This window comes from Epinephelus lanceolatus, chromosome 2, assembly GCF_041903045.1.
Source record: "Epinephelus lanceolatus isolate andai-2023 chromosome 2, ASM4190304v1, whole genome shotgun sequence".
NCBI classification, from domain to species: domain Eukaryota; kingdom Metazoa; phylum Chordata; class Actinopteri; order Perciformes; family Serranidae; genus Epinephelus; species Epinephelus lanceolatus.
In genome coordinates, this window is record NC_135735.1 from 24,597,348 (window position 1) to 24,622,182 (window position 24,835).

Sequence of the window (24,835 nt, forward strand, 5' to 3'; positions counted from 1 at the left end):
CTATGTTTTAGCCCCCAGATGTGGGTGTGTTTTAGTGACCCATCACTGTGTTTCCAGCTCGGATATGCCCCCAGCGCTGGGTATTTTAATCCAAAACATGATCTTCTCTGAACCATAAACCAAGCGGTATTTGTGCCTCTACCTAACCACACATTAACCACTGTGTTGTTAAACATAAAGTTTCAACGTATCTGCCATATAATAACGTAGCTACGGTTTGGAGAAATGTACAATGCCAACATTTTTTCTGGTGATAGCACTTTGGGCTGTATAACTAACATCTATAGCCAAAACCTTTGTGTAAGACGTGTGCCAGTTTTGCACTAGCATCTTGTGGTGGTACTGTGTAAGATTTTGTTTTTAAGACTTTGGTGGATTAGTTAGTTAGTTAGTGTGTGTGCGTGCGTGCGTGTGTACACAAGTTTCAAGTCAAGTCCAAAGTCCTTAAGTTTTAGTTTCAAGTCCTGAACAAGTCAAGACGTGCTCTTCACAAAATATAACACAATTTTAACAACAGCTGACTAACATTAGCATAGCATTAGCTTGCCAATGATGTTTACATTAGCCTTGACTGACCGTTCTTTGTGCACCTTCAAATGTTGCGTGTTCGTCTTGTCATTTCTTATCATTTTATTTGATTTTATTTCTGAGTGCCGCAGCTTTTTTTTTTTTTTTTTTTTTTATTGACCACCTGTAGTGTTTGTATGAGAACAAAATTTTCTTTGCTATCATTTTTTCCAACTGGTGCTCAGTAATGTTACAAAAGTTCTTCCTGGTTCTCTCCTGCAGCTTGATTGGATGCTGTCAGATTGGTTCAAACAAAATTGACCATCTGGGGAATTAATTGTTGTCTTGCTGGAGATGAACAGCGTTAATAGAAGATGATTCAGGAAATGAAGGGTAATGAATAGATTCATGGCACATATTCTAAGTTTTCTTTACTTTATAATCTCAGGGCTTAGGAAGGTTTCAAGTGTTGTTAAGTCAAAGGCTCAAGTCCATGTGATGTCATGAGTCATTTGTGTTGAAGTCCAAGTCATGTTACAACTTTTTTTTATTATTTCGAGTCGAAATTAATCAAATTTGTGACTCGGTCCACACCTCAGCCATTCAGACAGAGCCTTTCCCGCCTCCTAAGATTTACTTGAGAACCGCAGGAAGAAGCTGATATAATTCCCAAATTATCTGAAAGTTGTTTTAAAACAGGGGCTTTAAATTGACAACCAAATCAAGGTTGTTGTCGTTGTTGTTTTGTTTTCATGAATGTTTGTGAACTCAGCAGGAAAACAGGCTTCATTATTATTAATATTATTATTATTATTATATTGTATTTTAGTTGACAAGCACATTATCCAGTGATACCTGTAGTTCAGATGGTCTGCATAATTATTGGTTATTTTATCTCTTAACTATTTCTGCTTTCACGATACTTTGATAGCAGTGCGAGAGGTTTGCTTTAAATATCTCATGTGACTGCACTTAAATTACACAATATATAATACAGCTTACTGTTGCCTAAACTCAATGGGTTCAACTCAGAACAGGGATCATGATGCATTTGCCTTTAATTGAACAATGTCTCCCTCTGGTGATGGTTTCTGTTACTACAGTGATGTACATTAAAATATGCTGCCTTTATGTGAAACAGGGGCATGGACAGTTAAATATAAAGCGAGGGACACGCTCCATCTGCTGTTGATGTGAGGTTTCTGCAGTTAAAGAGTTAAATGGAGCCTCAGTCTGCACACCATCACCTAACACTGCTTTTCTGATTGAATAATCAAACTGCGCTGATTGCTTCAGCGCCATAATTGCGTAAAACTGAAGTGACAACAGAGGGCAATATATTTTCAGATTTATTTAACTTCAATATTGCATACATACAAAGTATCTAGAAAGCTACAAAATATCTACTATTATCAAGAAGGCATCATAATGTTACGGAGCAAAGACAAGACCATATGCAGAACACAGAAACATAGCAGAGCTTCTTTTCTCTCCTTTGCTCCAACACTTTGCTGTCATGGATACGAAAAGATATCACACATCTGTACCAAGAAAAGCTAAGATATATAATTTTGTACAAAGCACCTTTTTACAAAAAACTGCACACAAAACCCAAATGTGTGTATGACAACTATATGTGAACTATGTGAAAAATCACTTTAAAGCCACCATCTGAAAATGGTCATAAAACAAAAAGGTACCAGTACCTACTCTTTCGACAGAATTACAAATAACAAGAGCTAAACTGCTGATATGTTTGTAGCATGATTCCTTGACTTTTTTTTTTTTTTTTTTTAATGTGTCCATTTTCTCTTCAAATGGTCCACCAGACATTCGTGCCACTGAAGGCATCAGTCCTGCTGTTTTTAGCGTTGAAACGACATGTCAAAATGTACCAGCAGTGCAGCAGCAACATCATTACCATCTTATTGGGCTTGCAATATACAGACAATGTCATCACAAAACCAAGTACAACTGTATACAAGTACAATAAGAAAACATCTAAGTAATCAATAAATGTGAACAGATACACAGGGTAAACGTAAGAGGGAAAAAAAGCCTATTAAACTCCACAGCGTCCACAGGACTGTGGCAAAATACTGAATGATTGAACTTTATCTGCATCCACCAGAGACATTGTCTGCAATTATTTAGAGCTTCTTCCATTAAAATATTTTAGATGATTACAATTTTTTTTGTAAGAAACAGTAAATGTTTGAGTAGCTATGGTCCTCACGGTGAAAAGTATTAACCTCGACGGCCTCGTCCACTCTAGCAGTTGTGAAAAATGTGTTTCTGAAACGGCGTCTCGCACAGGGTTTCAGATTCACCCAAGCTGTTTTAGGATTTGTAGTGTAGAATCACTATTAAATAAACTTTCACTTTTCGTCCTGAAAGATAAATTATAAAAGCTTGTGTCGGTCTCTCGTCAACATCACAGCTGCGTCTGCATCATCAAAGGTAACATTGTGATGTTTTCTGTGGTTTTCACACCGTGCGACGCGAGGTCGCAGGAAAGAGGAAACCATAATGTTTTCAAAAACCTTTTTTTTTTTTTTTTTAATACAAAAAAACACTTGAACCTGCAAGTGTGCACAAAGCAGACAGCTGCAGCGTTCATTCATACGAGCTAACATCCTGCATGCAGTCAGCGGCTGTACGTTATCAGCAGGTCTATCAGTCTTTGACCTCAAGCAAAGAAATAAAGGTTCTTCAAATACATCATTTGTGAAATCAATTTACAATGCCATAAAAATTAATATATCATTTCTTTAATTCACCTGTAACCAGCTTTCCTCCCGCTGTCATTACTATCCTTTAAAAAAAGGCAATGTGGTGATTAGTTTCACTTAGCCTATGTCTCATTTTTTGGTCTAGCAACATTTAAATTTTTAATTTCTGTTTGATCTTTTTGAAGCTGGAAATTTTTAAACCAAAGGCACTTCCTTGCTACCATGCAGGACAAAAGATTGACTGTATCTCTGTATTTTTGGTCTTTTACGACAGGAAAGGCAGTCAGTCTGTGTTTATAGTACACTCTGAGAAAGAAGGCTGATATTTTAGGAACACGTAGCGTCAGAGAAAAATAAACCTGTGTTGTAACTGTCTGAGCTTAAATTTGCTTTATTTAACATAAGTGTACTGCCTCTTAACAACAATAGAAAACTGTATTTCTTGGATTGTACCAATCATACAAAACATAATTTCTCAGATGTGAAGATGTACCAGGTGATATAGCGGTAAGTTATTTTTGCCTGATTGATCCACAAGACTGATTTTAGACTTAAAACAAAGCGACGGGTAATGTTAGAGTGTATTCTAAGGCACTGTACATCTACACTTTGGCAGATAGTATTGTGTTTTTCTCACACAATCACGCAAACATATAAAGAGTCTTCCCGCGTAGAGATCACAGTTTAAGTGGCATCTTTTGGAGTTCTCACAGCTATAACATGTTTAAGGCTCGGGATCGGTGTAGGCCACAGAAACATGTGAACGTAGTGTGAAGGCAGCAACACTCTGGTTTGGAGTTTCTCCCAGAGGGGAGAGATATTCTGAGTCTTTCAAGGGGGGGCAAAGCCACAGCACACTAAACAAGGCCTGCTGTCTACACATGATTTATAGTGTTGTGAGTATTTAAAGTGTTATTCTAAAACCACAGATCTAATGAGAAAAAAAAGTGAGCATCACTAAGGCAAGTCCAGGAAGGGGGACAAAGTGCTTTTGGACAAGATGGGAGTCTGGTTTGGGTTAATTTTCGCAGTAATTTCACCCGACCTAAATCTAACAAATTCTCCTATCGGCTGTCACAGAGAAAGGTTTGCAGCACGGAAATGCTTAGCAGATGGTAAGACTTCCTACACGTATGGAGCTGATGCAGGCAAAATGTTTGTGGTATTTTCACAGTGCATTCATTCTGTTGTTAGTGTCTAAGACTTGGAGTGCGTCACCAGGGATAATAAATATACTACTGAAAGTTCTCTTTAAAGAAATAGTTGCAGTATACACAACCACTTGCTTCCAACTGTCTATGTACTGTTAGTTTAGTTTCTTTGGAAAATCTATTGGCTGTGGGTGCACGTCTGTATATCTACAGTGTGTACGTTCATGAACAACAGACACACGAAACACACTCAAACATATTACACAGACCACATCAGGCTGCTGAAAGAAAAGGCCAGCATCCTTTTTTTTTTCTTAGTCTACATAACAAAGCAGAAGAAGACGACACACACATTTCCATTTACCAAAATGAGCCTAGTAAATTCTTTAAAAACGGCCACATTTAAACCCAACAGAGACCAACTCAGCATATTTTTTAAAACGAGAATTCCCGCATTTAAAACATAAAACAACTGTACCGCAATTCACAGCTGCAGTCAAATAACAAATACTTTATATTAAAACAAATTTTTAACAACTGACTTCACCCGATACCATGACCAAAAAGCATTGTAGGTGTGACTTTCAGATAGAGGCACTGCCACTTGTCTTGAGGTTGGTTAAGTCCATGAAAGAGAGGGGGGAGGGATTAGGGGAGGGGGGAAGCTCGGAGCCTCTCATTCCTTTACCAGTCTGTAGATATGATGCTGGGCGCCGTGCTCACTGTTTGAAACCTCAAACACACACGCCATACATAGCAGCGTCTCCTGGGTGTCCCTATTCGTCACCACCTGCAAGAGAAGAGTCGTTATTTTAGTTTCTGGTTCGAAGTATTGAAGGAGATGCTGTAATGATACATGCAACAATTCTGCCACACAGCCTGTCTATTTATTACATCTTGCTTTTATTTTTTACTGCTTACAATCAATGACTCAGGTGTACTATCAGTGTTGTTAAACTGTGCAATATCTATATTTCCATCAGTCAATAATGTAAAATCAGTCAGTCTGCTTCTTATTATATTGCTTTGTGTTTTTATGCTGTTTGCTTATTGTTCTGCTCTTACAGTTTACTTACTTTACATCTTTACATATTGCTTTGTATTTTATTTTTTTCTACTGATGCTTCCTGTTTGCACTCTCCTTTGCTGCTGCCATGTTGCAGATTTCCCAGCTGTGGGCTCAGGGTCTTATTTCCCCAAAACAAATAATCTTATATAAGTTTACAGTGTTATTTTAAGTGCTTTTCTTCAAACATCTTTACGCATTTCTCAAAGTGGTATGAGTTTCTTAAAGGGACAGTTCACCTCAAAACCAAAAATAACACATTTTTCGTCTTACCTATAGTGCTATCTATCAATCGATATAGTTTTGGTGTGAGTTGCCGAGTGTTGGGAATATCAGCTGGAGAGATGTCTGCCTTCTCTCCAACATAATGGAAGTAGTTGGCACTCATCTTGTGGTGCTCAAAGTGCCAAAAATACATTTGATAAACTCAACAGCAATGTCTCTTTCCAGGAATCATGACCTGGTTACTCGAACTACACCTGCCATCCCTATCACTGCACAGAAGGAAGCGTGCATCTACTCATGGATGAGAGGTTTGTGCTTGTGACAGTGCAAGATGTAAACATTAATGGCTTCCTCCTAATCTGAGCTGTGACGTTTGCTCAGTGGTGCTAGGTGAGCTAGCATAGATGCACACTTTCTTCTGCACAGTGATTGGCAGGTGTAGTTTGGTAGAAAGAAAATAGTTCCAACGTGAAACAGCTCACAAGGTCTGTGGATTATCTTGAGTAACCAGGTCATGATGTCTCGAACAAGACATTGCTGTTGAGTTTTTAAAATGTATTTTAAGACGAGTGCTTTCTAGTTCCATCATATTAGAGAGAAGGCAGGCATCTCTATGACCACTATCTTAACTTGGCTACTTACTCCAAAGTAATCTAGACTAATTATGATTACACTTAAAAGTAACTTAACTGTTTGTAAGGCCACACTGTATTAAAAATGCATAAATACCAAAAACATAACTGTGGTAAACGATACAAAAGAAATGTTTTATATGTAGAATCCTTCAGTATGAAAATGTAGCTTAATGAGCAGTTAGTAGTTGCTGCTGTTCAGGACAATAACCTTTTACCATGTATTAAACCTAAAATCTAGCAGTGATGTCCTCACAATATTAATGAATATGCACTTCATCATTTCTGTATTAAGCTTCATAAGCTAATAGTAAAAAGCATATACACCCTGGAATTAAAAAAAAGATATAAACACTGGAATCAGATCATGAGGAAAATGCCATTTCAGCTACAAGAGATTAACATATTATTAGACTGTATGTAAAGTTCCTTTATTCTGACACTGTGATCATTATTTTCTGGGTGAAGGCAGCCTTTTATTCAAATCAATAGTTGTTCAATTCATTTTTTAAATTTAGTTTGTTTTTCCTTTTTTCCCCAAATGTTAACACAAACAATAAAACTTAACTGATGTGCATCATTTTTGGTTCTTGCTGCAGATTTCAGAGCTTTTTTAGGACGCTCTCAACCTTCTACAAATAGACAGGAGGCTCTCATTAATAATCTATGATCATCTTTAACATGACGGTTTGGGAAATACCTCTTAGGGCTAGGATGAGTATAAATCTTACAAACCCTTTTAAGCTGAGGATTCCTCTGGGCCCTGGTTGCTATTTTGAGTGCACATCCCCATGTAAAGATCTATGCCTGTCTTTTTGTGTATTTCTTGCTCTCTCAGTGGTGCTGAATGACACTTTAAGACCCCATGTGATGGCTAATAACGGGGGTTCCTGCCCCCTCTTATCCTCCCTTTTCCCCTGCAGATAATGAGGCTCCTCACACTGTGTTTCATCCCCTGTGGAATGAGAGCAATGTAAAACCAGCGAGAGGATCTCATCTCAAGGTCCAGTCAATCCCCCCACACACCCCCCTTTTTTTATAAAGCCAGCTGGAGCCACCAACACACCCTAACAGCAAAGAGAAGAAGAAGAATGGGAGCCCTGGTGAGGGATCTCGCCCGCTCAGGTCAGTGTGGTGATTACCAATAAGATAGTGAAGTTCTCCAGCACGCTGTTCATCATATATTTCTCTGGCAGATGTTTTAGTTTGTGGATGAAGTTGATCATGTATTCACACATCGGAGACCGGCTTATCCGGTAGACAAAGCGTCCATTCTCAAACCGTGCATATTCAGTCTGAGGAAAAGGTGGACAAAAATGAATTAATAAAAGTAGTGTGTAGCCTAAAAACACAAAGGTACAGTGTAGTTAGGTTTTAATTCATTAGCCACTGTTCTGATCCATAGGATGACAAGATTTGATTTCTTACCTCAACTTTCTCGACCACCTGCTTGCCAAAGGAGCAGACCTTCGTTGAACACGTAATGGTCATGTTCTCCGAGCTCTCATACTGACTCGTGACTCCATAGAAAGATCCAGTATCATCTTGGATGTTGCAGTTCAAGTCAGCCTGAGGGCCAGAGAAATAAGACAGCATTCAGTGGCAATTAATATTTGTATTTATGGTTCAGTTTACAGCAATAAATACACACAACCATATTAAAAGAGGTAAATACAGTGTGTGGAAGTGGTGAAATAAAATAGTGACACTGGCAATATTCTTGCCATTTTTTTGCACACCAGACAGGAGAATAAGTGATGAGGCAACACTTTAACTACAGCGAAACTGATTATGTTGCAGTCAGCGGCTAATTCTGTTTTGATACAGCAACTTTGTCAAGTATTTCATATAACAAGTAACAACAGGCCTGTCTATATAATCATTCTTTGTTAGAGTGAAAAACAAATTTAAAACAATTAACAAAAAGATCAAAGAACAAATTGAATTAAGACCCATTCATGTACATTATCTGTAACATACCCAATTAAACTTTTAAGATATCAGTAATCGCCCACAGATATCAGTCTGTAGGCGATGTTTTGATTAAACCCCCCAAAAAGAAGAAGAAAATAAATTCATAAAATGCCATTTGATAACATGATTCAGATCTCAACCCAACAGTGCAACGAATCACTGTGTCAGCACTCATTGGCCTGCTCAAAAAGATTACATGTGCTAGAGGGTATAGCTATAACTATATTGGCTGATGGTAATATTTTAAACCAAAACACATTACATAAACAAACTACCTTGATATATATATATATATATATATATATATATATATATATATATATATATATATATATATAAAACTTGGGGGGGGGGGGGCAGTAGAAACAAGTTGTGAACACAACATTAACATATCATCACCTATGAAGTTAGCTATGAAGATATGGTGTTCATGTTAGCAGTTCATGTTAAAAGTTGCTTATTTACACATCCAATAATCATGGAGCAACATTATCAATCATTTAGAGTTTTGTTTGTGTCCACCTGATGAGTGTAAGTCCAATATTCACTTTCTTTTAGCTCTGTTTTTGGTCTCTACCAACTGCTACCTTCTTAAAAAAAAAAAAACCCTGCAAAGATGAGTTTATAATACATACTGTGTACATTTACTTTGTGTTTACTTGGCCTTTCAGAAGAAGTAAGAATTTGTTTTAAATGTGGTATTTACAACTTAGTTCACACGTACATGGGTAAATTTAAAAAAAAAAAAAGGCAGACAAACTGTGTTTTTGGTCACTGAAAAAGGATCTTTTTTTAAAACCCCTTTTCAGGGTGAAGATGTTCAGAAAAGTTTTTGGCTTTAGATGTCAGAGTGTGCGCTGTTATCTCCTTTGTGAGCCATCACAAATGAGGCTACATTACGTGCAATGGCGAACAACGCCAAAGTAGTGCTGGCTCTAACCTTGCTAACAGGACGTTATACATGCTTATGCATAAATGTACATTCACTCTTCCACTAAATTGAGGAACAGAGGAGTCAGAATGCACGACAGAGGTCACTGCTCCAGGTAGCCTTCCTGTAATAGCTTTTTTTCAGGCTTCTGATTGGCTAACATCTTCTTATTCTTATTTGCAAGATTAGGTTATATCACCACCTGATGGTTTGGCATGCTCTAGACAGCGCTTCAATTATCTGTGTGATCAAGTACCCATACTACCATACTATATGTCCTAAAGCATAGTTAGGTCAAATGCAGTATGCCAAAAATACCAAGATGTTCTACTACATCCTGTCACATTTTGCAGTATGCAAGCTAGCATGCTTTTCTGTCTATTCTGACCTACAGTCCTCAGCGCAGCAGAAAAAAACACCACATTGGCTGAGCTGCAAATAGACGACTTGACAGCTCATTGACGGCTGATTGACAGCTGTTAGATGTGGCAATGATAGATGACGGCACATTTAAGTGACTGTCGAGTAGTAGCCTAATAATAGAAATATTAATGTTTGAGTGAACAAAATAATCATAAGGTTACCAACAACAAAAGGTCATAACTAGACATACATATGTAATTACACTGTTGTGACTTTAATAGTTAGAATCTGCAATGTATGTAGTTATTACTGAAAAGTTAAAACTACACACACTGCAAAGTAACAACAGCAGAGCTCTCTGGGTTGACCTACATCCCTAGTGAGGTAAATGGCGTTTTGATTTATATCCGAGGATGTATTAGCAGCAGGGTCAAAGTTCAGGGCGTAACGTTATGAGTAAAGCAGTATGTCCCAGTTGTGTGCATAGTGCATGCAACAGTACATACTTTTTAAGGGCAGCTGCTGTACCTACTAAAAGTAAAAAGAAAAAGTATGTGATTCAGAACGCACCCTGTGTTTTTGTGACTTCATTTGGATGGAGATTTTCTGAAACGGTGCTTCTGTGAATGGCATTATTTTTGAGAATGAAGGAAGGATGAGAGGAAAACCACTTTTTCAAAAATACCCTTGTACATGTGGACAAAAATGTTAATTAAACCCTGCATTAAGACTTTCTTTGTCACTGTCTAATCAAGAGCTGTCGAGATTAAACATGTACATCACATATCAAATTAGAGGATCTGGGCCACTTCTGAATAAGCATGTAAATGTGTCCATATTGGAAACGAGATTCTAAAAAGGATTAAATGAAGTTACGTTAAAGGACTGATTTACAAGGTTGAACTGGTCTGCTCCCGGAGGGCAACCTTTCTATGCCCTGAACATCCTGTTCATTATGGATACAAAAAGAGGAGACATCCTCCTACAACATTCTCCTCCTTCATTAAGCAAAGCAGTTATACATTCATTATTGTGCAGATTCTGTCTTTCATTTGAAATTTAGATTGGTCGGTCACTTCAAAAGGAATTTGAGGGGATTTGGTCCAAGTGCATACGACCCTACTTTGTTGGCTGCCGCTAGTTAGCATTTTGCATCAGGGAGGAAATACATGCAATGTTTAAACAGCCATTAGGAGTGCAACCAGGTCACTCCATTGTTTGGAGATATTACATTGAATTAGTGAGTGCTTTGATCAAAAGCTCTCCTGCTATGCAAGTCCAAATATAGCAGAGTGCATTCTGCAAACATTAAGAGAGCAATCTTCTCTGTGTAGACTGATTACACCCAATCACTGAAGACGAACCTGAGCACACTGCTACTGATTCTGCCATCAAACATTTCACAGTGATATTAACACTGATGTGTCTAAAACGCAATCCTGCTGCAACACTGCCATTTTATATAATACTTATTAATCTTGTTAATGTGGCCGACAAACAGCACTCACCCAGAATTTTATAAGGAAGAAGGAATTCTGGGGACCTTTTCCGTACAGCTCCTTCAGCCCTCCTTTCTTCTCTGGGAATTTGTCATAAATCTGACGGATGTCTACCGACTCCAGCAGGGCGTCACTGTAGGAATGATTTGTCTGTCCAATATGTACAAATAGGTGCTTGTTGTACTGAAAGAGAAAATAAGAAGTATTAGAAGCATGTACATATACAGCATGGTGCTCTATTTCAGGTTGTATCAAAAATAATCTGTAAAAGTAAAACATCAGTATCCAGAGAACATAGAAAGACAAACAACAACCACAATGAACAAAAGGCAGCTAGAATTAGATTGGTAACAATACACCCTCATGATGATAACCCTACGCATCATTGCTTTTTATTTGGCTGTCTGCATGCTTTTATGATGTACAAATTAGGAAATCTCATTCTGCTCCACTTAAGCCAAAAACACACTGATCCCCACATTTGTATTAAACCAAGCTGGGGACGCCCGACTGCCTCAGCCAAATTCTATAAGCTCATAAGTTGTGAATTTATTACAGGCAAGAAAGCCGTGAAACCACAAATCTAGATCTATCTGACAAAGATAGGGCTATAGCTGTGTGTTAAATTAGGCAAACTCATAGGCTACGCTCAGACTGCCGTCATATTAAATTTGTTTCTCAAATCGAATTTTAATACAGACTGTTCACACTGATATTTGCAGGTGATCAGATCGGCTTTGTGTGTCCAGACAACACCAACCTATTTGCATGGGTTGCTGTCTTTACGATGTGGTTTATAGTAACGCTGGTGATTCGGCTCTCCAATGCAGAAGCATGAGACAACAATGACTGTTTTCAACACAGAAAATATGGATAAATAATGGGAAGGCATTTAGTGTCGGATTTATTAAATGGATTTATTTTACAAGGACTCCAGAAAGTCACTGCAGGTAAAGGCTGGACTACAAATTCTATAAAAGGGATATGATTACACCAGGACCCTCGTTGGAGAGATTCATAACGTTAGTAACTATATACAGTACAGGCCAAAAGTTTGGACACACCTTCTCATTCAATGCGTTTTCTTTATTTTCATGACTATTTACATTGTAGATTCTCAGGCAGGCAGGCAGGCATCAAAACTATGAATGAACACGTGGAGTTATGTACTTAACAAAAAAAGGTGAAATAACTGAAAACGTTTTATATTCTAGTTTCTTCAAAATAGCCACCCTTTGCTCTGATTACTGCTTTGCACACTCTTGGCATTCTCTCGATGAGCTTCAAGAGGTAGTCACCTGAAATGGTTTCCACTTCACAGGTGTGCCTTATCAGGGTTAATTAGTGGAATTTCTTGCTTTATCAATGGGGTTGGGACCATCAGTTGTGTTGTGCAGAAGCCAGGTTAATACACAGCCGACAGCCCTATTGGACAACTGTTAAAATTCATATTATGGCAAGAACCAATCAGCTAACTAAAGAAAAACGAGTGGCCATCATTACTTTAAGAAATGAAGGTCAGTCAGTCCGGAAAATTGCAAAAACTTTAAATGTGTCCCCAAGTGGAGTCGCAAAAACCATCAAGCGCTACAACCAAACTGGCACACATGAGGACCGACCCAGGAAAGGAAGACCAAGAGTCACCTCTGCTTCTGAGGATAAGTTCATCCGAGTCACCAGCCTCAGAAATGGCAAGTTAACAGCAGCTCAGATCAGAGACCAGATGAATGCCACACAGAGTTCTAGCAGCAGACCCATCTCTAGAACAACTGTTAAGAGGAGACTGCGCCAATCAGGCCTTCATGGTCAAATAGCTGCTAGGAAACCACTGCTAAGGAGAGGCAACAAGCAGAAGAGATTCGTTTGGGCCAAGAAACACAAGGAATGGACATTAGACCAGTGGAAATCTGTGCTTTGGTCTGATGAGTCCAAATTTGAGATCTTTGGTTCCAACCGCCGTGTCTTTGTGAGACGCAGAAAAAGTGAACGGATGGATTCCACATGCCTGGTTCCCTCTGTGAAGCATGGAGGAGGAGGTGTGATGGTGTGGGGGTGTTTTGATGGTGACACTGTTGGGGATTTATTCAAAATTGAAGGCACACTGAACCAGCATGGCTACCACAGCATCCTGCAGCGACATGCCATCCCATCCGGTTTGCGTTTAGTTGGACGATCATTTATTTTTCAACAGGACAATGACCCCAAACACACCTCCAGGCTGTGTAAGGGCTATTTGACCAAGAAGGAGAGTGATGGAGTGCTGCGGCAGATGACCTGGCCTCCACAGTCACCGGACCTGAACCCAATCGAGATGGTTTGGGGTGAGCTGGACCGCAGAGTGAAGGCAAAGGGGCCAACAAGTGCTAAACACCTCTGGGAACTCCTTCAAGACTGTTGGAAAACCATTTCAGGTGACTACCTCTTGAAGCTCATGGAGAGAATGCCAAGAGTGTGCAAAGCAGTAATCAGAGCAAAGGGTGGCTATTTTGAAGAAACTAGAATATAAAACATGTTTTCAGTTATTTCACCTTTTTTTGTTAAGTACATAACTCCACATGTGTTCATTCATAGTTTTGATGCCTTCAGTGAGAATCTACAATGTAAATAGTCATGAAAATAAAAAAAACGCATTGAATGAGAAGGTGTGTCCAATATTATATACAATACTGTATATCATATCATATAAGACAAAGTCAACCCCGGGTTAACTTCTATAGTGTCCAGTATGTCAGATATTTCTCATTAGTTCAGCGCTTGATGGTGAAACAGACTGGCAAACGCAGCTCAGCTGAAAAAGCTCTGCATCAGCGATAAAGTAACGTTACACAAGAGACACTCTGAAATCCAATTTAAGCAGCTACAGCATCTGGACTGAGAAGCATCTGTAGAAATCTGATTGTAATCATGTTTCAAACCACCTCCAAATGTGATTTGGAACTAATTTGCAAATACTGCATTTGACACTTATTTATTTATTTATTTATTTTTTTTCTTCTTTTTTTTTGCTGTCCAGACTTTCCATCAATCTGGATACAATGTGGATATGTCAAAAACAGATTTGGGCTGGCAGTCTGAACAAGGCCACAGAGTAAAATTATTTATTTTCTCTAAGGCTAATGATAGATGAGCAGAATCCAGTCCTGACACACATGAAAAGCAACATTTCTGCATCAAAGGCATCTACAATCAACCTAAATTCATGAAAGGTGAGTGTTTTATTCTATTTTTTTAAAAAATATGTTTGCTCTATTTCTTTAACTTTTCAACAGAGAATATTTGGATTTGGTTTTACAAAGTGGATAAAAATTGTGGTCTGTTGAACCACAAACCCACAATGCATCACAATAAACACAAAAAGGAGCAAATCAGAGAATAACATTGGATTTTCAGAGGTTCGTTGCCCTCGTCGTGACTGTATGAAACCCTGTCATGTGGCGCTGCACTCACGGGGCAACCTCACTGTCATGTAGCCTTTTGGGCAAATGCTTCAATTTTAAGCATTAAGATAAATATAAGATTTAAGACTGTTGCCACTTGGTGTTAATACCAAAATAAAGCACAGTAGAAAATGTGGAGTAACACTTAAAAAATTGCTAAAGCAAACAAGAAACGTGAGACTAGAAGCTGCTGATGTGTCAGCTCACACTCAGCGAGTCTGTGGATCGTCTTGCTGAGCTGAAGTCTGCAGCATAAATATAGTTCTGGCATGCCTTTTAAGGAACTGATTAATATACAGTCCTTCATTATTTCTGCAGGTTTTCATGCTGTGTGTCCCTACAGGCCAGGCTTCTCCCCTCTCAGCTTGTTTTGGCCTCCGCTCAGCTGACTCTCTGCCTGGGAAAATGTCCCAGTGTATTCATAGAGGAAAGGACTGGATGATAAGAGGTGGGAATGAACACCATGAGATAGTGATTATTTCACGCTTTAGTATTACTCTCCACTCACTGAGTCTGGGTCTCTCTGTTGCTCTAGGAAGGCAGAGAACTCCACCAGTCGGAGTTTAGATGTACCGATGGAGCGGCCCTGCCATGCTGGTGCCGTGGGAGCTGGAGCTGCTGTGGGCTCGTAACCTGCAGTAACACAACAATAAGAGAAGAATTACCCCAGACTGTGGGCTCTCTTTACACCACAGCAAGATTATGATCATTTATATAACAAAAAGAAAACCTCTGTGTTGTCTGAGAGGCTTCAGGACCAAGTTGTCCTGATGTTACTGGCTACAGGCCTCTTTACTTCACAAAACATTTACCAGTAATTCACAAACTGTACAACCAAAATTAAATAAATATTTACATGTAAATTACAACTGCACCTGCCCTTTAGGTCACAACAGTGCAATACATTGGGGACGTCTCTCAGGAGAAATTTGTATGAACAGATTTGCTCTTAACCTGTGAATGAATTTCTTTATTTCTAATATTTCTATATGTAAGAATAAAATACACAACTGGTCAGAGCCTTGGTCAAATATTTATATTGTTTGGGCAAGTTCTAGGCAAGCAATGAAAGATTAACAACTGAAACTGGAAAAATACCAATTATAAAAGTTTTGTTTTTTCAACATTTTTTTTTTTATCACAAGTGTTCTAGTGTAAGAACAAAAAATAGTCACACTGTGTTTAAAAAAAAAAGTCTCCAACGTCTCCATGAAATTTGTATCCACGGCTGACAGATGGTTTGCTTTCTAACTTGGAAACAGAACGTTTCTATTTTTACTTTGACACAGGAGTACCCATCTGAATTACAGACAGCCCTAAATCATAGCAAACTTTACACAGGTAAGAATAAATCAGTGATCTGTGCACATTGTTTGAATTTGTTTGGGTTTTCTTGATTATCTTTATTTTTATTTAATCTATATGAGCAAGATTAAGGTTAAAATAACTTTACGAAAGTGATTGAGTGCTAAATAAGAAAAAATATTGCAAAAATTTGGGTAAAATAAAATATAAAATCTATATATACCCTTTGCCTATACAGATAATGTATGTCCATGATTGATAACTGCACAGGACAATCGCAATACACACAGTGTGCAGCCTTTTTACTTAAAAAATACAGAATTATATAAATATTATGGGGCTATATATGCTGCATGACAGGATTTTCTGCAGTTTTATTCATTTCTGCCTTCCAATAATAACATTTTAACAATATTTCATGCTTAAATTCTAATGATTAAAAACTGCTAAGAAAACTTAATTGATAAAAACTGCAGTTGCTGAGATGATTTTGATTTTAGTCTCAAGGCAGATCCTCAAATCCCAACATTTACTGTCCTCCTCCCTCCTGGAGCTGCACTGTAGATAAGGTCATCTGGGGGGAAATGTAGGTGGGTTCAAAGTATCAAATCCCGCCTTTATTGTTGCTGCTATCTCCCGAGCGCTAACCTCACTCTATCAACACGTTTGTTTTACAGCGAGACAGTCTGCCAATTGTCACAGCGAGATGAAAGGAACAGATTTAAGTGCTCAGAAGTTTCTGAAATGCACATGTGGAGATGAGTGAGCCTGAATACAGGAAATAGCTAGCACATTTAGCTATGTTGTGCACATTGTTGGTGCTTTGTCCAATAATGGAAATGTGAATTTGCTTTTCAAATTTAGCAGTTGTAAAAAGTTTAATGTACATTTTGGGTCATTTTTCCTTGATAGTGTTTAGGGTAAAGTCTTACTTGAAATGGCTGTTGTGACTGGCTGGATGGGATAGGCTTGCTGGGTGAAAGGCTTAATACTGGAACAGAGAATGACAGACCCATTAGAAAAAACATGACTATAGCACACTAGATTCTTGTAAATCAAAGTTCTCTTTTTCTGAAGTGTGATACTTACTCCTGTGAGGATCCTGGCTGACCAGCCGATATCATACCCTGCCATAACTGGAGAATAACGTTCATTAATAGACACCAAACAACAAAGAGTATACAATTGTGAGCAGCTGTTAGCAACAAGATCAAAATGGATCTGAGCTCCGTGTTCAGTGGATGCAGTTATCTTCACTACCACTCCTTTTGATCATGTGCTTATCTGATAGGGGCAGTTGTGCAAAGCTGTGGTGTGTAATGTGATTTGGCCCGGGTGTCGGTGCAGTTGGCCCCATGGCTGCCCTGGGTGAAGCTGGACAGGATGGATCAATAGCGGGGTGCCGACAAGGCTCTTACCCCTGCTCCAGGGAAGGCTGGGCGCGGGATGCCTGGCAGGCCCAGCTTGTTGTGAATAGCCGTGGCAGAGACGATCTGAGCCGAGGACATGGAGGCCATGCTCTGGAGGGCTTTGTCCTTCACGGCCTGGTCCTTTAACAGCAGTCACAAAAGGCTTAGCACTCACACAGAAGGGGGAGGTGGGGCGTGTTGCAGAGGTAGCAACAAACAACACACTAAAAGCACCATCGACCTTTCTCACAACAGTAAACAGCAGGCGGGTTAAAAGGAGATACATGTGCATCACTATTTAAGTGTAGGCTTTTTTTTATAGGAATGTGCCAAACAATGGCAATTGAATTCCAGTATACAATGCAATAGCAGTGGTATGCACTTAAATGAAAGTTTGCTTGTTTTAAAAAAAAAACTAATTCAGCAGCACTTCTATCAAGGTTGCATTTGTCTGCATGTCAAAACACATCTGAACATTGTAAAGAATTTCTCAAGTTAAACTAAAGGACACCAACCCCACTTGGTTAGAGGATAAAGAGGATAAAGATGGACAACATTATAGCTTCCTCAAAGTGAAGCCAAAACATCTTGACTGCCCCCTGGTGGCTGGCTGCAGTACAGGTCATAAACCCCGCCCCCTCTATGTTAGCAGATTGGACATTTGCCAAATTAAAATATCAAAGTACTCATTAAATTAAAATTTTCACATTAATGTATATTTAAGTGTTAACTTTTCTTCTAAGTTGAGTTGTAATTACTTATTAATGCTATAAAAAAGGTCACAATCAGTGGGGCTGCTCACGATTGGTTGGAAAGGTGCACAGGCAGGAACTCGATGACGTGGAGATCACTACTGCGTGGACTCTAGCTCCAAATGACGTCACCAGCACAAGATAGCAGCGGCCATATTTGGGATATTTTAGCTTCATTTCGTACAGTAGCAAGAAGTAAAGACATGTTGTCGATTTTTATGTACAGTCACTGGAGCTACACTGGCTTATGTTAGCTAAGAAATAGAGTCCGCTAACGTCAACAAACAACGGGCACCCTCCACTACACAGAGTACACACATGCTGTATTTCCATTATATACATTTTGCAGCAGCAGCCCGGAGATGGACCGGTTTACTTTTGTCTCCATCCAGTCTTGATACATTGAACATCGCACATGTGCAAGCTGCAGCAGTTCAGCGAGGTAACAGTCAACGCGCTGTTTGCACCGGCAGTGTGGCCCCGGGCTTATCAATAGTAGCAGTCATTTAAACTTACTGCACTGCTGCTAGCATTACGCCATGCTTGATTTAACATTGCTGTTCAGCCATTTTATATTTTCTGATCACTTTAACGGACATACATGAGTGATAAAAACTGCTCAATCCAATGTTACAGTCTGTTGTTATGGTCTGTAAATCGTTGCAGTTATTTTATTTGCCCCACACTGATGCAAAAATACATTTGCCAGTAATTATCTACACTGCATATCACTCCAGTGATGAAATAAATCCATGTCATATTTATTTTAGATTTTATGTCAAGTACAGTAAAATACTGATTTCCCAGTTCAAGGAAATGGCTGCTATGGCATACAGTGGTTAAATTAATGCATGTTCCACAGCAATCCTTTTGAATTTGTTCAGGCATCTGAGAAATAGGGTATTTTCTTGTTGTTATTATTATTAATACTATTACACAGCACTGAAGTGGAAAATAGACTAATTTAAAAAATGTATTATCATTTTTAAGAGAAGATGATTGAATAAAATTATTTAAATATCATTAAGTCAAGTTTTTGATATCACTTTGGGGTAAATTCATTGTTATATTAACAGAGTATTAAAATTATCTTAATAATTGATAAAATGGTCATTAGATTAATCAACTAATTTAAAAAATAGTCTTTACATTAACTGCCCACATTAGTACCATGGATCCACTGGTGCAGATTTCAATTTAGAATAACATTACAGATAGTAATGTTATTCTAAATATGATCATAATTCATTTTCCAGCCTTCTATAAACATGACGGCCGTCAAACATGATCAGTATGTTATGTCACCGTTTTTACTGATATCCATGTGCTCACTTGTGCCTGCCAGGCCCACAGGACGTGTGCTGGGCTTTGATGCAACTTTTCGTAATGGCCAAACAATGGAATTGTAACTTCCTGGTTGAGCACGTGATGCCATTTGGACCCAAAAGACTTTCTCCTATATACTTTTTTAAGTAGTTAAAACCCCCGACTTGAACACTGTATCCAGTTCTCTACATCCATGGTGACTGATGAGTGTTAGCATGAGGAACAGAATCCTGACTGCAGGTCACAGCCACCGTTCTCATTATTAACAAGGATTTTCTGAGTTACATACAGAACCTTATTGGATTAGTAATTCATAGATCAACAGAAGCAAATGCAAAAGTGCACTGTATGTTGTGTTGGACATAGTTCTTTGTTAACGTGCATTCACAAAGTTATTTAAAGTCCTACTGAACCTTCTGAATTCAGTGAAAATGCTGCAGCAGAGTGCACACTGGGGCAACCCATACACACTAGCAAACCCATGCAGACTCACTGGTGGCAGAAGCTAAAGGTAAGCATGCTGGCAACAGATGCTGGTGGAGCGGAGTCAAGCTACAGGATGATAATAGTATGATGACACAAAGAGACACCAATAAACTGGGAAAACACTGGGCAGCAGCTATTGTACCACTATGGCAGGAGCACAAATGCAAAACTAGCAGCTGAAGGAGGCAGGCCCTAATAAAAGCAGAAACAGCATCACAAACAGAAGATAAATACTTACCATACTTGTAACCTAAATGCAAACAAACCAGGGTTTTATTGTGAGTACATTAACACCTTTAAACTGTTTAAGTCTGCATGAAAAGTCCAAACATCAAAAGAAAAAAACACTCTAATTTGAGAACGTCCAGCCTTCTTCACACAACACAACACCAATGTGTAATGAACACTTAATAACAAAGGATTATGAAATTTGTATTTACAAATTATTCTTGGTCTCTGTGGCGAATGTCTTGCTCTCTATAATTTTCACAATCTGATCAGTAGTCATCACTCGAGACAAAACAACAGAACAGTAATGTAATGACTGTAATTTTAGACAAGACCAGAAACAGCAGGTTTTCACTGATGCCCCCTGAAATGAAGGGCACACTTGTATTTCTTTTTGCCCCTGAACTCTAATTTGCTTTAAATGAGAAAAGACAGGGATTCATACAAAAGCTGTCTGTTTTTCTTCAGACAGCCGCCTGTGCCCTTGAAAGACCAGGCATTCGTGTGGCTAGTTGCCTGTCTGACTCTTTCTGTCTCTCAACACACACACACAAGCACACACTAACACACTTGCACACACACAGATTAATGAGGGGTCATTAATTCGTGTTGAATACTGGGAGTGGAGCAAAGTGTGAAAGTCAAAATGTATAGTCGGCTCCCCAAGAAAAGAAGAAAATGGCACATGGCTGGGCTGTCCTTTGATATACAAGCATTACTACATAAAATACCTTAAATTACAGGTCAATATTATTCAAGATGACTTCTTTCACAATGCTTTTCTCCCATTTTAATCTGCTATTGTGAAAAGCTTTCTGCAGTGATTTTAACAGAATTCACCATTGCTGAAATAAGTGACAAGAACGCTCTGAAATGACGACATCTGAACTGGGAGGAAGGAAGGAAAGCGACTGACAGCCAAGGCATTGTGAGAGTCTGGAGTTATCAACAGATTGAAGGAGGAACAAGGAGGCAGAGAGAGCATTTCAGAAAGAGTCAGCCATCAGACCGATTGCCTCGGACCCTCAGCTCTCAGCCACTCACCAACAGCCAATGCCAGCATGCTTCCCGACATTTTGGATTTTACTTTTTTAATTATTACAAATTTGCACAAATTAGAAATCAGCGCCTGACCAGTAAGTAAACCAAGCCAATATACTGGGTGGTATGTGGGTCAAGAAAATTTCTGTACAAAACTGCAGAAAATATTTTAAACATGCAGAAAGTGTCATGATAATTAAGTTTTTTACCACCAGAGAGCTCTGACATTTTTTTTTTTTTTACTTTATTTTTAGGAGCTTCAGGGAAGGTCCACCACTTTGGTCCAAATAGAAATACCTAAAAAAATCCTAGATGGACTGCTATGAAACTTTGTACAAATGTTCATGGTCCTCAGAGGATCAATCTTTAGAATAAGACTTTTTTCCTAGCGCCACCATGAGGTTCATATTTGTGGTTTGTCAGTGAATTGTAAATAGATGGTCATGAAATTTGGTCTAAACACTTATGTCCCCCTCAGGATGAATTGTGGTGACTTTGGTAATCCCTGGCTTTTCATTTAGCGTCACCATCAGGTAAAAATCAGTCCAATACTATAGTATATTACCAAAAAAAAAAAAAAAAAAACCATGCCAAACTAAAGACATTCCAATCATGATCAGCTGCACATTTTGATTAGGGCTGATGAGCTAATGTTTGCATGCTAACAGACTAAGCTCAGATGGTGAATCTGATAAATGTATCTGCAATACATCAGCATGTTAGCATTGTTTTTGTGAGCATGTTTGCATGATGACGTTAGCATTTATCTCAAAGCACTGATGTACAGCCTCACAGAGTCACTAACATGGCTGAAGACTTGTGGTCTTTGCACACCAAGTCCGTATTCGTCACGTGTGTTTTTTAACCTGTCATCTCATAAAAACAGTTACGCAAAGAAGTCCGGTGTGTTTTATTGTTCTATTCAACGTAAAAATGCGCAATATGACACGAAATGGAGTCGTTAAACGGCGAGGATTATCTTGTGGTCTTTTCACGTCTTGAAAGTAGAAAAACAAAAAACAAAATATTGCCTCCAGACTATCCCGAAAAGAGATCCAGGGCATGGATAATTTTACCTGCTGATAAAAGGAGCTGCAGAATTATGTTGGTTGTGTTATTGTTTCCAGGTGACTTTTTTTTAGAATTTCAGAAGTCCAGTTTAATACGCAGCTAGTAATACCAGAATCACACATTCAGAAGAAGACCACCAATCTCTGCGATCCAATTGATCCAGAACAGCAGCTGGTAGTATGTCAGGCAGACACACTAATGCACACACAAAGATGGATGCAAGAAATGCAGTAATCTAACCTGTTCCAAAAACCGTAACTTGAGACGAACGTTTTCAAGTCACTGTGTAAATGTGATTGGCACAACGTGAGGTTATATTGATTCCTAAATGTGCGCCGATTTCGAACGAAAAATACAGACTTGGTGTCCAAAGGCCTTTACTCTTGTTCTGGCCACAATTCTTTCAGAAACAAAATTCAGGGGATGTAGACCAAAAATGTTTGTGTGTTACGTGTCATCAGATTTGTTTTTAATCAGCCTCAAAAATCCAGTATCATTCAGGCTCTTGTAAAATTATAAAACTAAAATATAAACTACTAGGTACTATTTGCGTCAAAGTGCTTGATATTAATCCTTTCAATAATTGTCATACTAAGTCATGGATATGATGAGCAAAGGCCCGTAAAGAAAAGTGAATAAATGTAGAGGAAACCAAGAGGACAGGACAGTGACAGCATGTCTGAGTGAGGATAAGAGAGATGGACTGAGAAGGTGGGGGGTGGGGGTTGGGGGGGTTAGAAAATGTGAACAGGCCACAGTCGGCAGAAGATTTGGGTTAGAGGGAATCAGAGCACCAGGCATTCACTCTGTCACCACGGGAAACAGGAAGTTAAGACTCACAGCAACCAACAAGCCCAAAAGCAGAAAAGCGCATACCTTTAGCTTGGAATGAAACTCACGAGATTTCCTTCTGGCAAGAACCTGAATGTGACTAGACACCTGCGGGGTAGGGGAGGGGAGGAAAACAAAGGAAGAGCCTGTAACCATGGCAATGAAAAGCCCCCTGCAACTGGGCAAAGCCAGACGTACCTTAATGGCAGCTTGGATTTCTCGAACTTTCTTTCTTGCTAAGACCTGTATGTGACTAGACACCTCCATTAAAAAAAACAGAGAAAATGGGAAAAATAAAAAAAACAAGAAAAAAAAGTACAAAGTGATTTATACATTTCTTTGTTTTAAAGACACTTGAGGGAGAAAAGGTGCATAATAGAATCATCTCCAAACCACACACCAAGCTAACAGCCAATAAAGCGTTATGCTGTGTGTTGTCGTCACTTAAGTGAACTGATTAAGGAGGATGCAGGCCCCTTTAGCACATATTAAGAGCACCCAGATGTGATCTGCTGTGTGTTGAATGAGAATTGGCTAGTCTAGTATTCTTAAGGGAGCTGGGCAAGGCATTTCACCGGCCAAGTTTACCTTCCAACGTTCACACAGTGCAAAATTATTTAATATTCTCACATGAAACATTCAGCAGTGCAAGCAGCAGTTAGACAGAGAAGTAATGTGTGTTGATGACAGGTTTGAGGGGTGTCTCTGACACTATTCACGCAGATCACACCCAAGGTGAGTTTTCTGGCAGGAGTGAGGTGATTTAACAGATTATAATCAAGTGCTTTCACTGCAGATAAATATTGACGTGATTTAAAATCTGGCATTTTCTTGCTATTCAGGCTGACACAAAAACGAAAGGTGAAACTACTAGTCATTAGTTGATGAAGACAAAATTCATCAGCTCTATTTTCCTCACTTTTCAGGGAAAAGTTTCAAACATTCTCTGGTTGTAGCTTCTCCATGTAAGGGTTTTCTGTGATTCTTGGCATTATAAATTCAACATCTTTGGGTTTCGGACTGTTGGTTGGAATAAATTAGTCATTTTAAGACAGTTTTCACTATTTTCTGGCATTTCATTAATAAAACAATCAACAAAATAATCAGCAGATTAACTAATAATGAAGCTTAGGGCTGCCACTAATGTTTATTTTCATTTTATTTTAAACTTACAAATCTGGTTTTCATCAATAGTACAAAACAATGACTGTCTACTTAACTTTATATATAGGAGCCCATGGTATAGGATGGCAATCTGAAAACATCTGATGCACTCTAAGTGAAAATTCTTTATTAATTTATGTACTAATATATTATTTTTACTTACTATCATGGCCTTCTACATTAAAATTGTTCTCTCAAATGAACTCAAGACAATATCCTGAGAATCAGGTCCTGACATTGTCTGGAGTTTCCCTTTCACACATGTAGCACACAACAGGTGTCAGAAGTGTTCTCACCTACTGGAAATACTCTGGTTTAGGCGCCTGGGTAGAGTGTGCAGAAGGCAGGACATAATGCAGATTAAACCGCAATCACATTGCTGGTTCATAATCTGATCATAAATAACAGAGCATTCTGATGTTCCTTTAATTTGTCTGACGATTTCAGCTTTGGCCCTCACCAACAGAAGTTCTCGACATTCTTGTTGCCGTCTTTGTGTAAATGACCTCGTCTTTACCCTTCGATGTTTATTTATTTTTCTGGTTTTGCATATGCCACATGACAAAGATGTCATTAACACCCCCACTCACTTTCTCTGGACTGTTGCCTGCTCTTTTCACACGTGTTCAATGGGACATTACACAGACTTTGTACTAAGGAGCTGGCAGGGTAAAGTGGCCGATCCAACTGATTCGGACATTTGCG

The 24,835-nt window shown here is 38.8% G+C and overlaps 1 protein-coding gene across 8 annotated transcripts in view; it reads right to left on the reverse strand.

Moving 5' to 3' along the window:
* Nucleotides 1–628: 628 nt before the first annotated feature.
* Nucleotides 629–24,835, reverse strand: part of tead1b (TEA domain family member 1b) — a 71,105-nt gene continuing 46,898 nt past the window's right edge. Inside the window, exons 5-15 of one of the 8 annotated variants that reach the window (XM_033611023.2) lie at nt 23,165–23,227; nt 23,012–23,074; nt 20,034–20,045; nt 17,241–17,372; nt 16,912–16,958; nt 16,755–16,813; nt 15,026–15,150; nt 11,090–11,263; nt 7,742–7,882; nt 7,456–7,608; nt 629–5,180 (exon numbers count right to left, since the gene is read on the reverse strand). In XM_033611023.2, the coding sequence (XP_033466914.2) occupies nt 5,067–5,180; nt 7,456–7,608; nt 7,742–7,882; nt 11,090–11,263; nt 15,026–15,150; nt 16,755–16,813; nt 16,912–16,958; nt 17,241–17,372; nt 20,034–20,045; nt 23,012–23,074; nt 23,165–23,227 (1,083 nt within the window). In that variant the 3' untranslated portion in view covers nt 629–5,066. Of the gene's footprint in view, nt 5,181–7,455; nt 7,609–7,741; nt 7,883–11,089; nt 11,264–15,025; nt 15,151–16,754; nt 16,814–16,911; nt 16,959–17,240; nt 17,373–20,033; nt 20,046–23,011; nt 23,228–24,835 lie in introns of all 8 variants that reach the window. The other 7 variants (XM_033610863.2, XM_033611099.2, XM_033611185.2 and 4 more) reach the window with 7 other exon arrangements.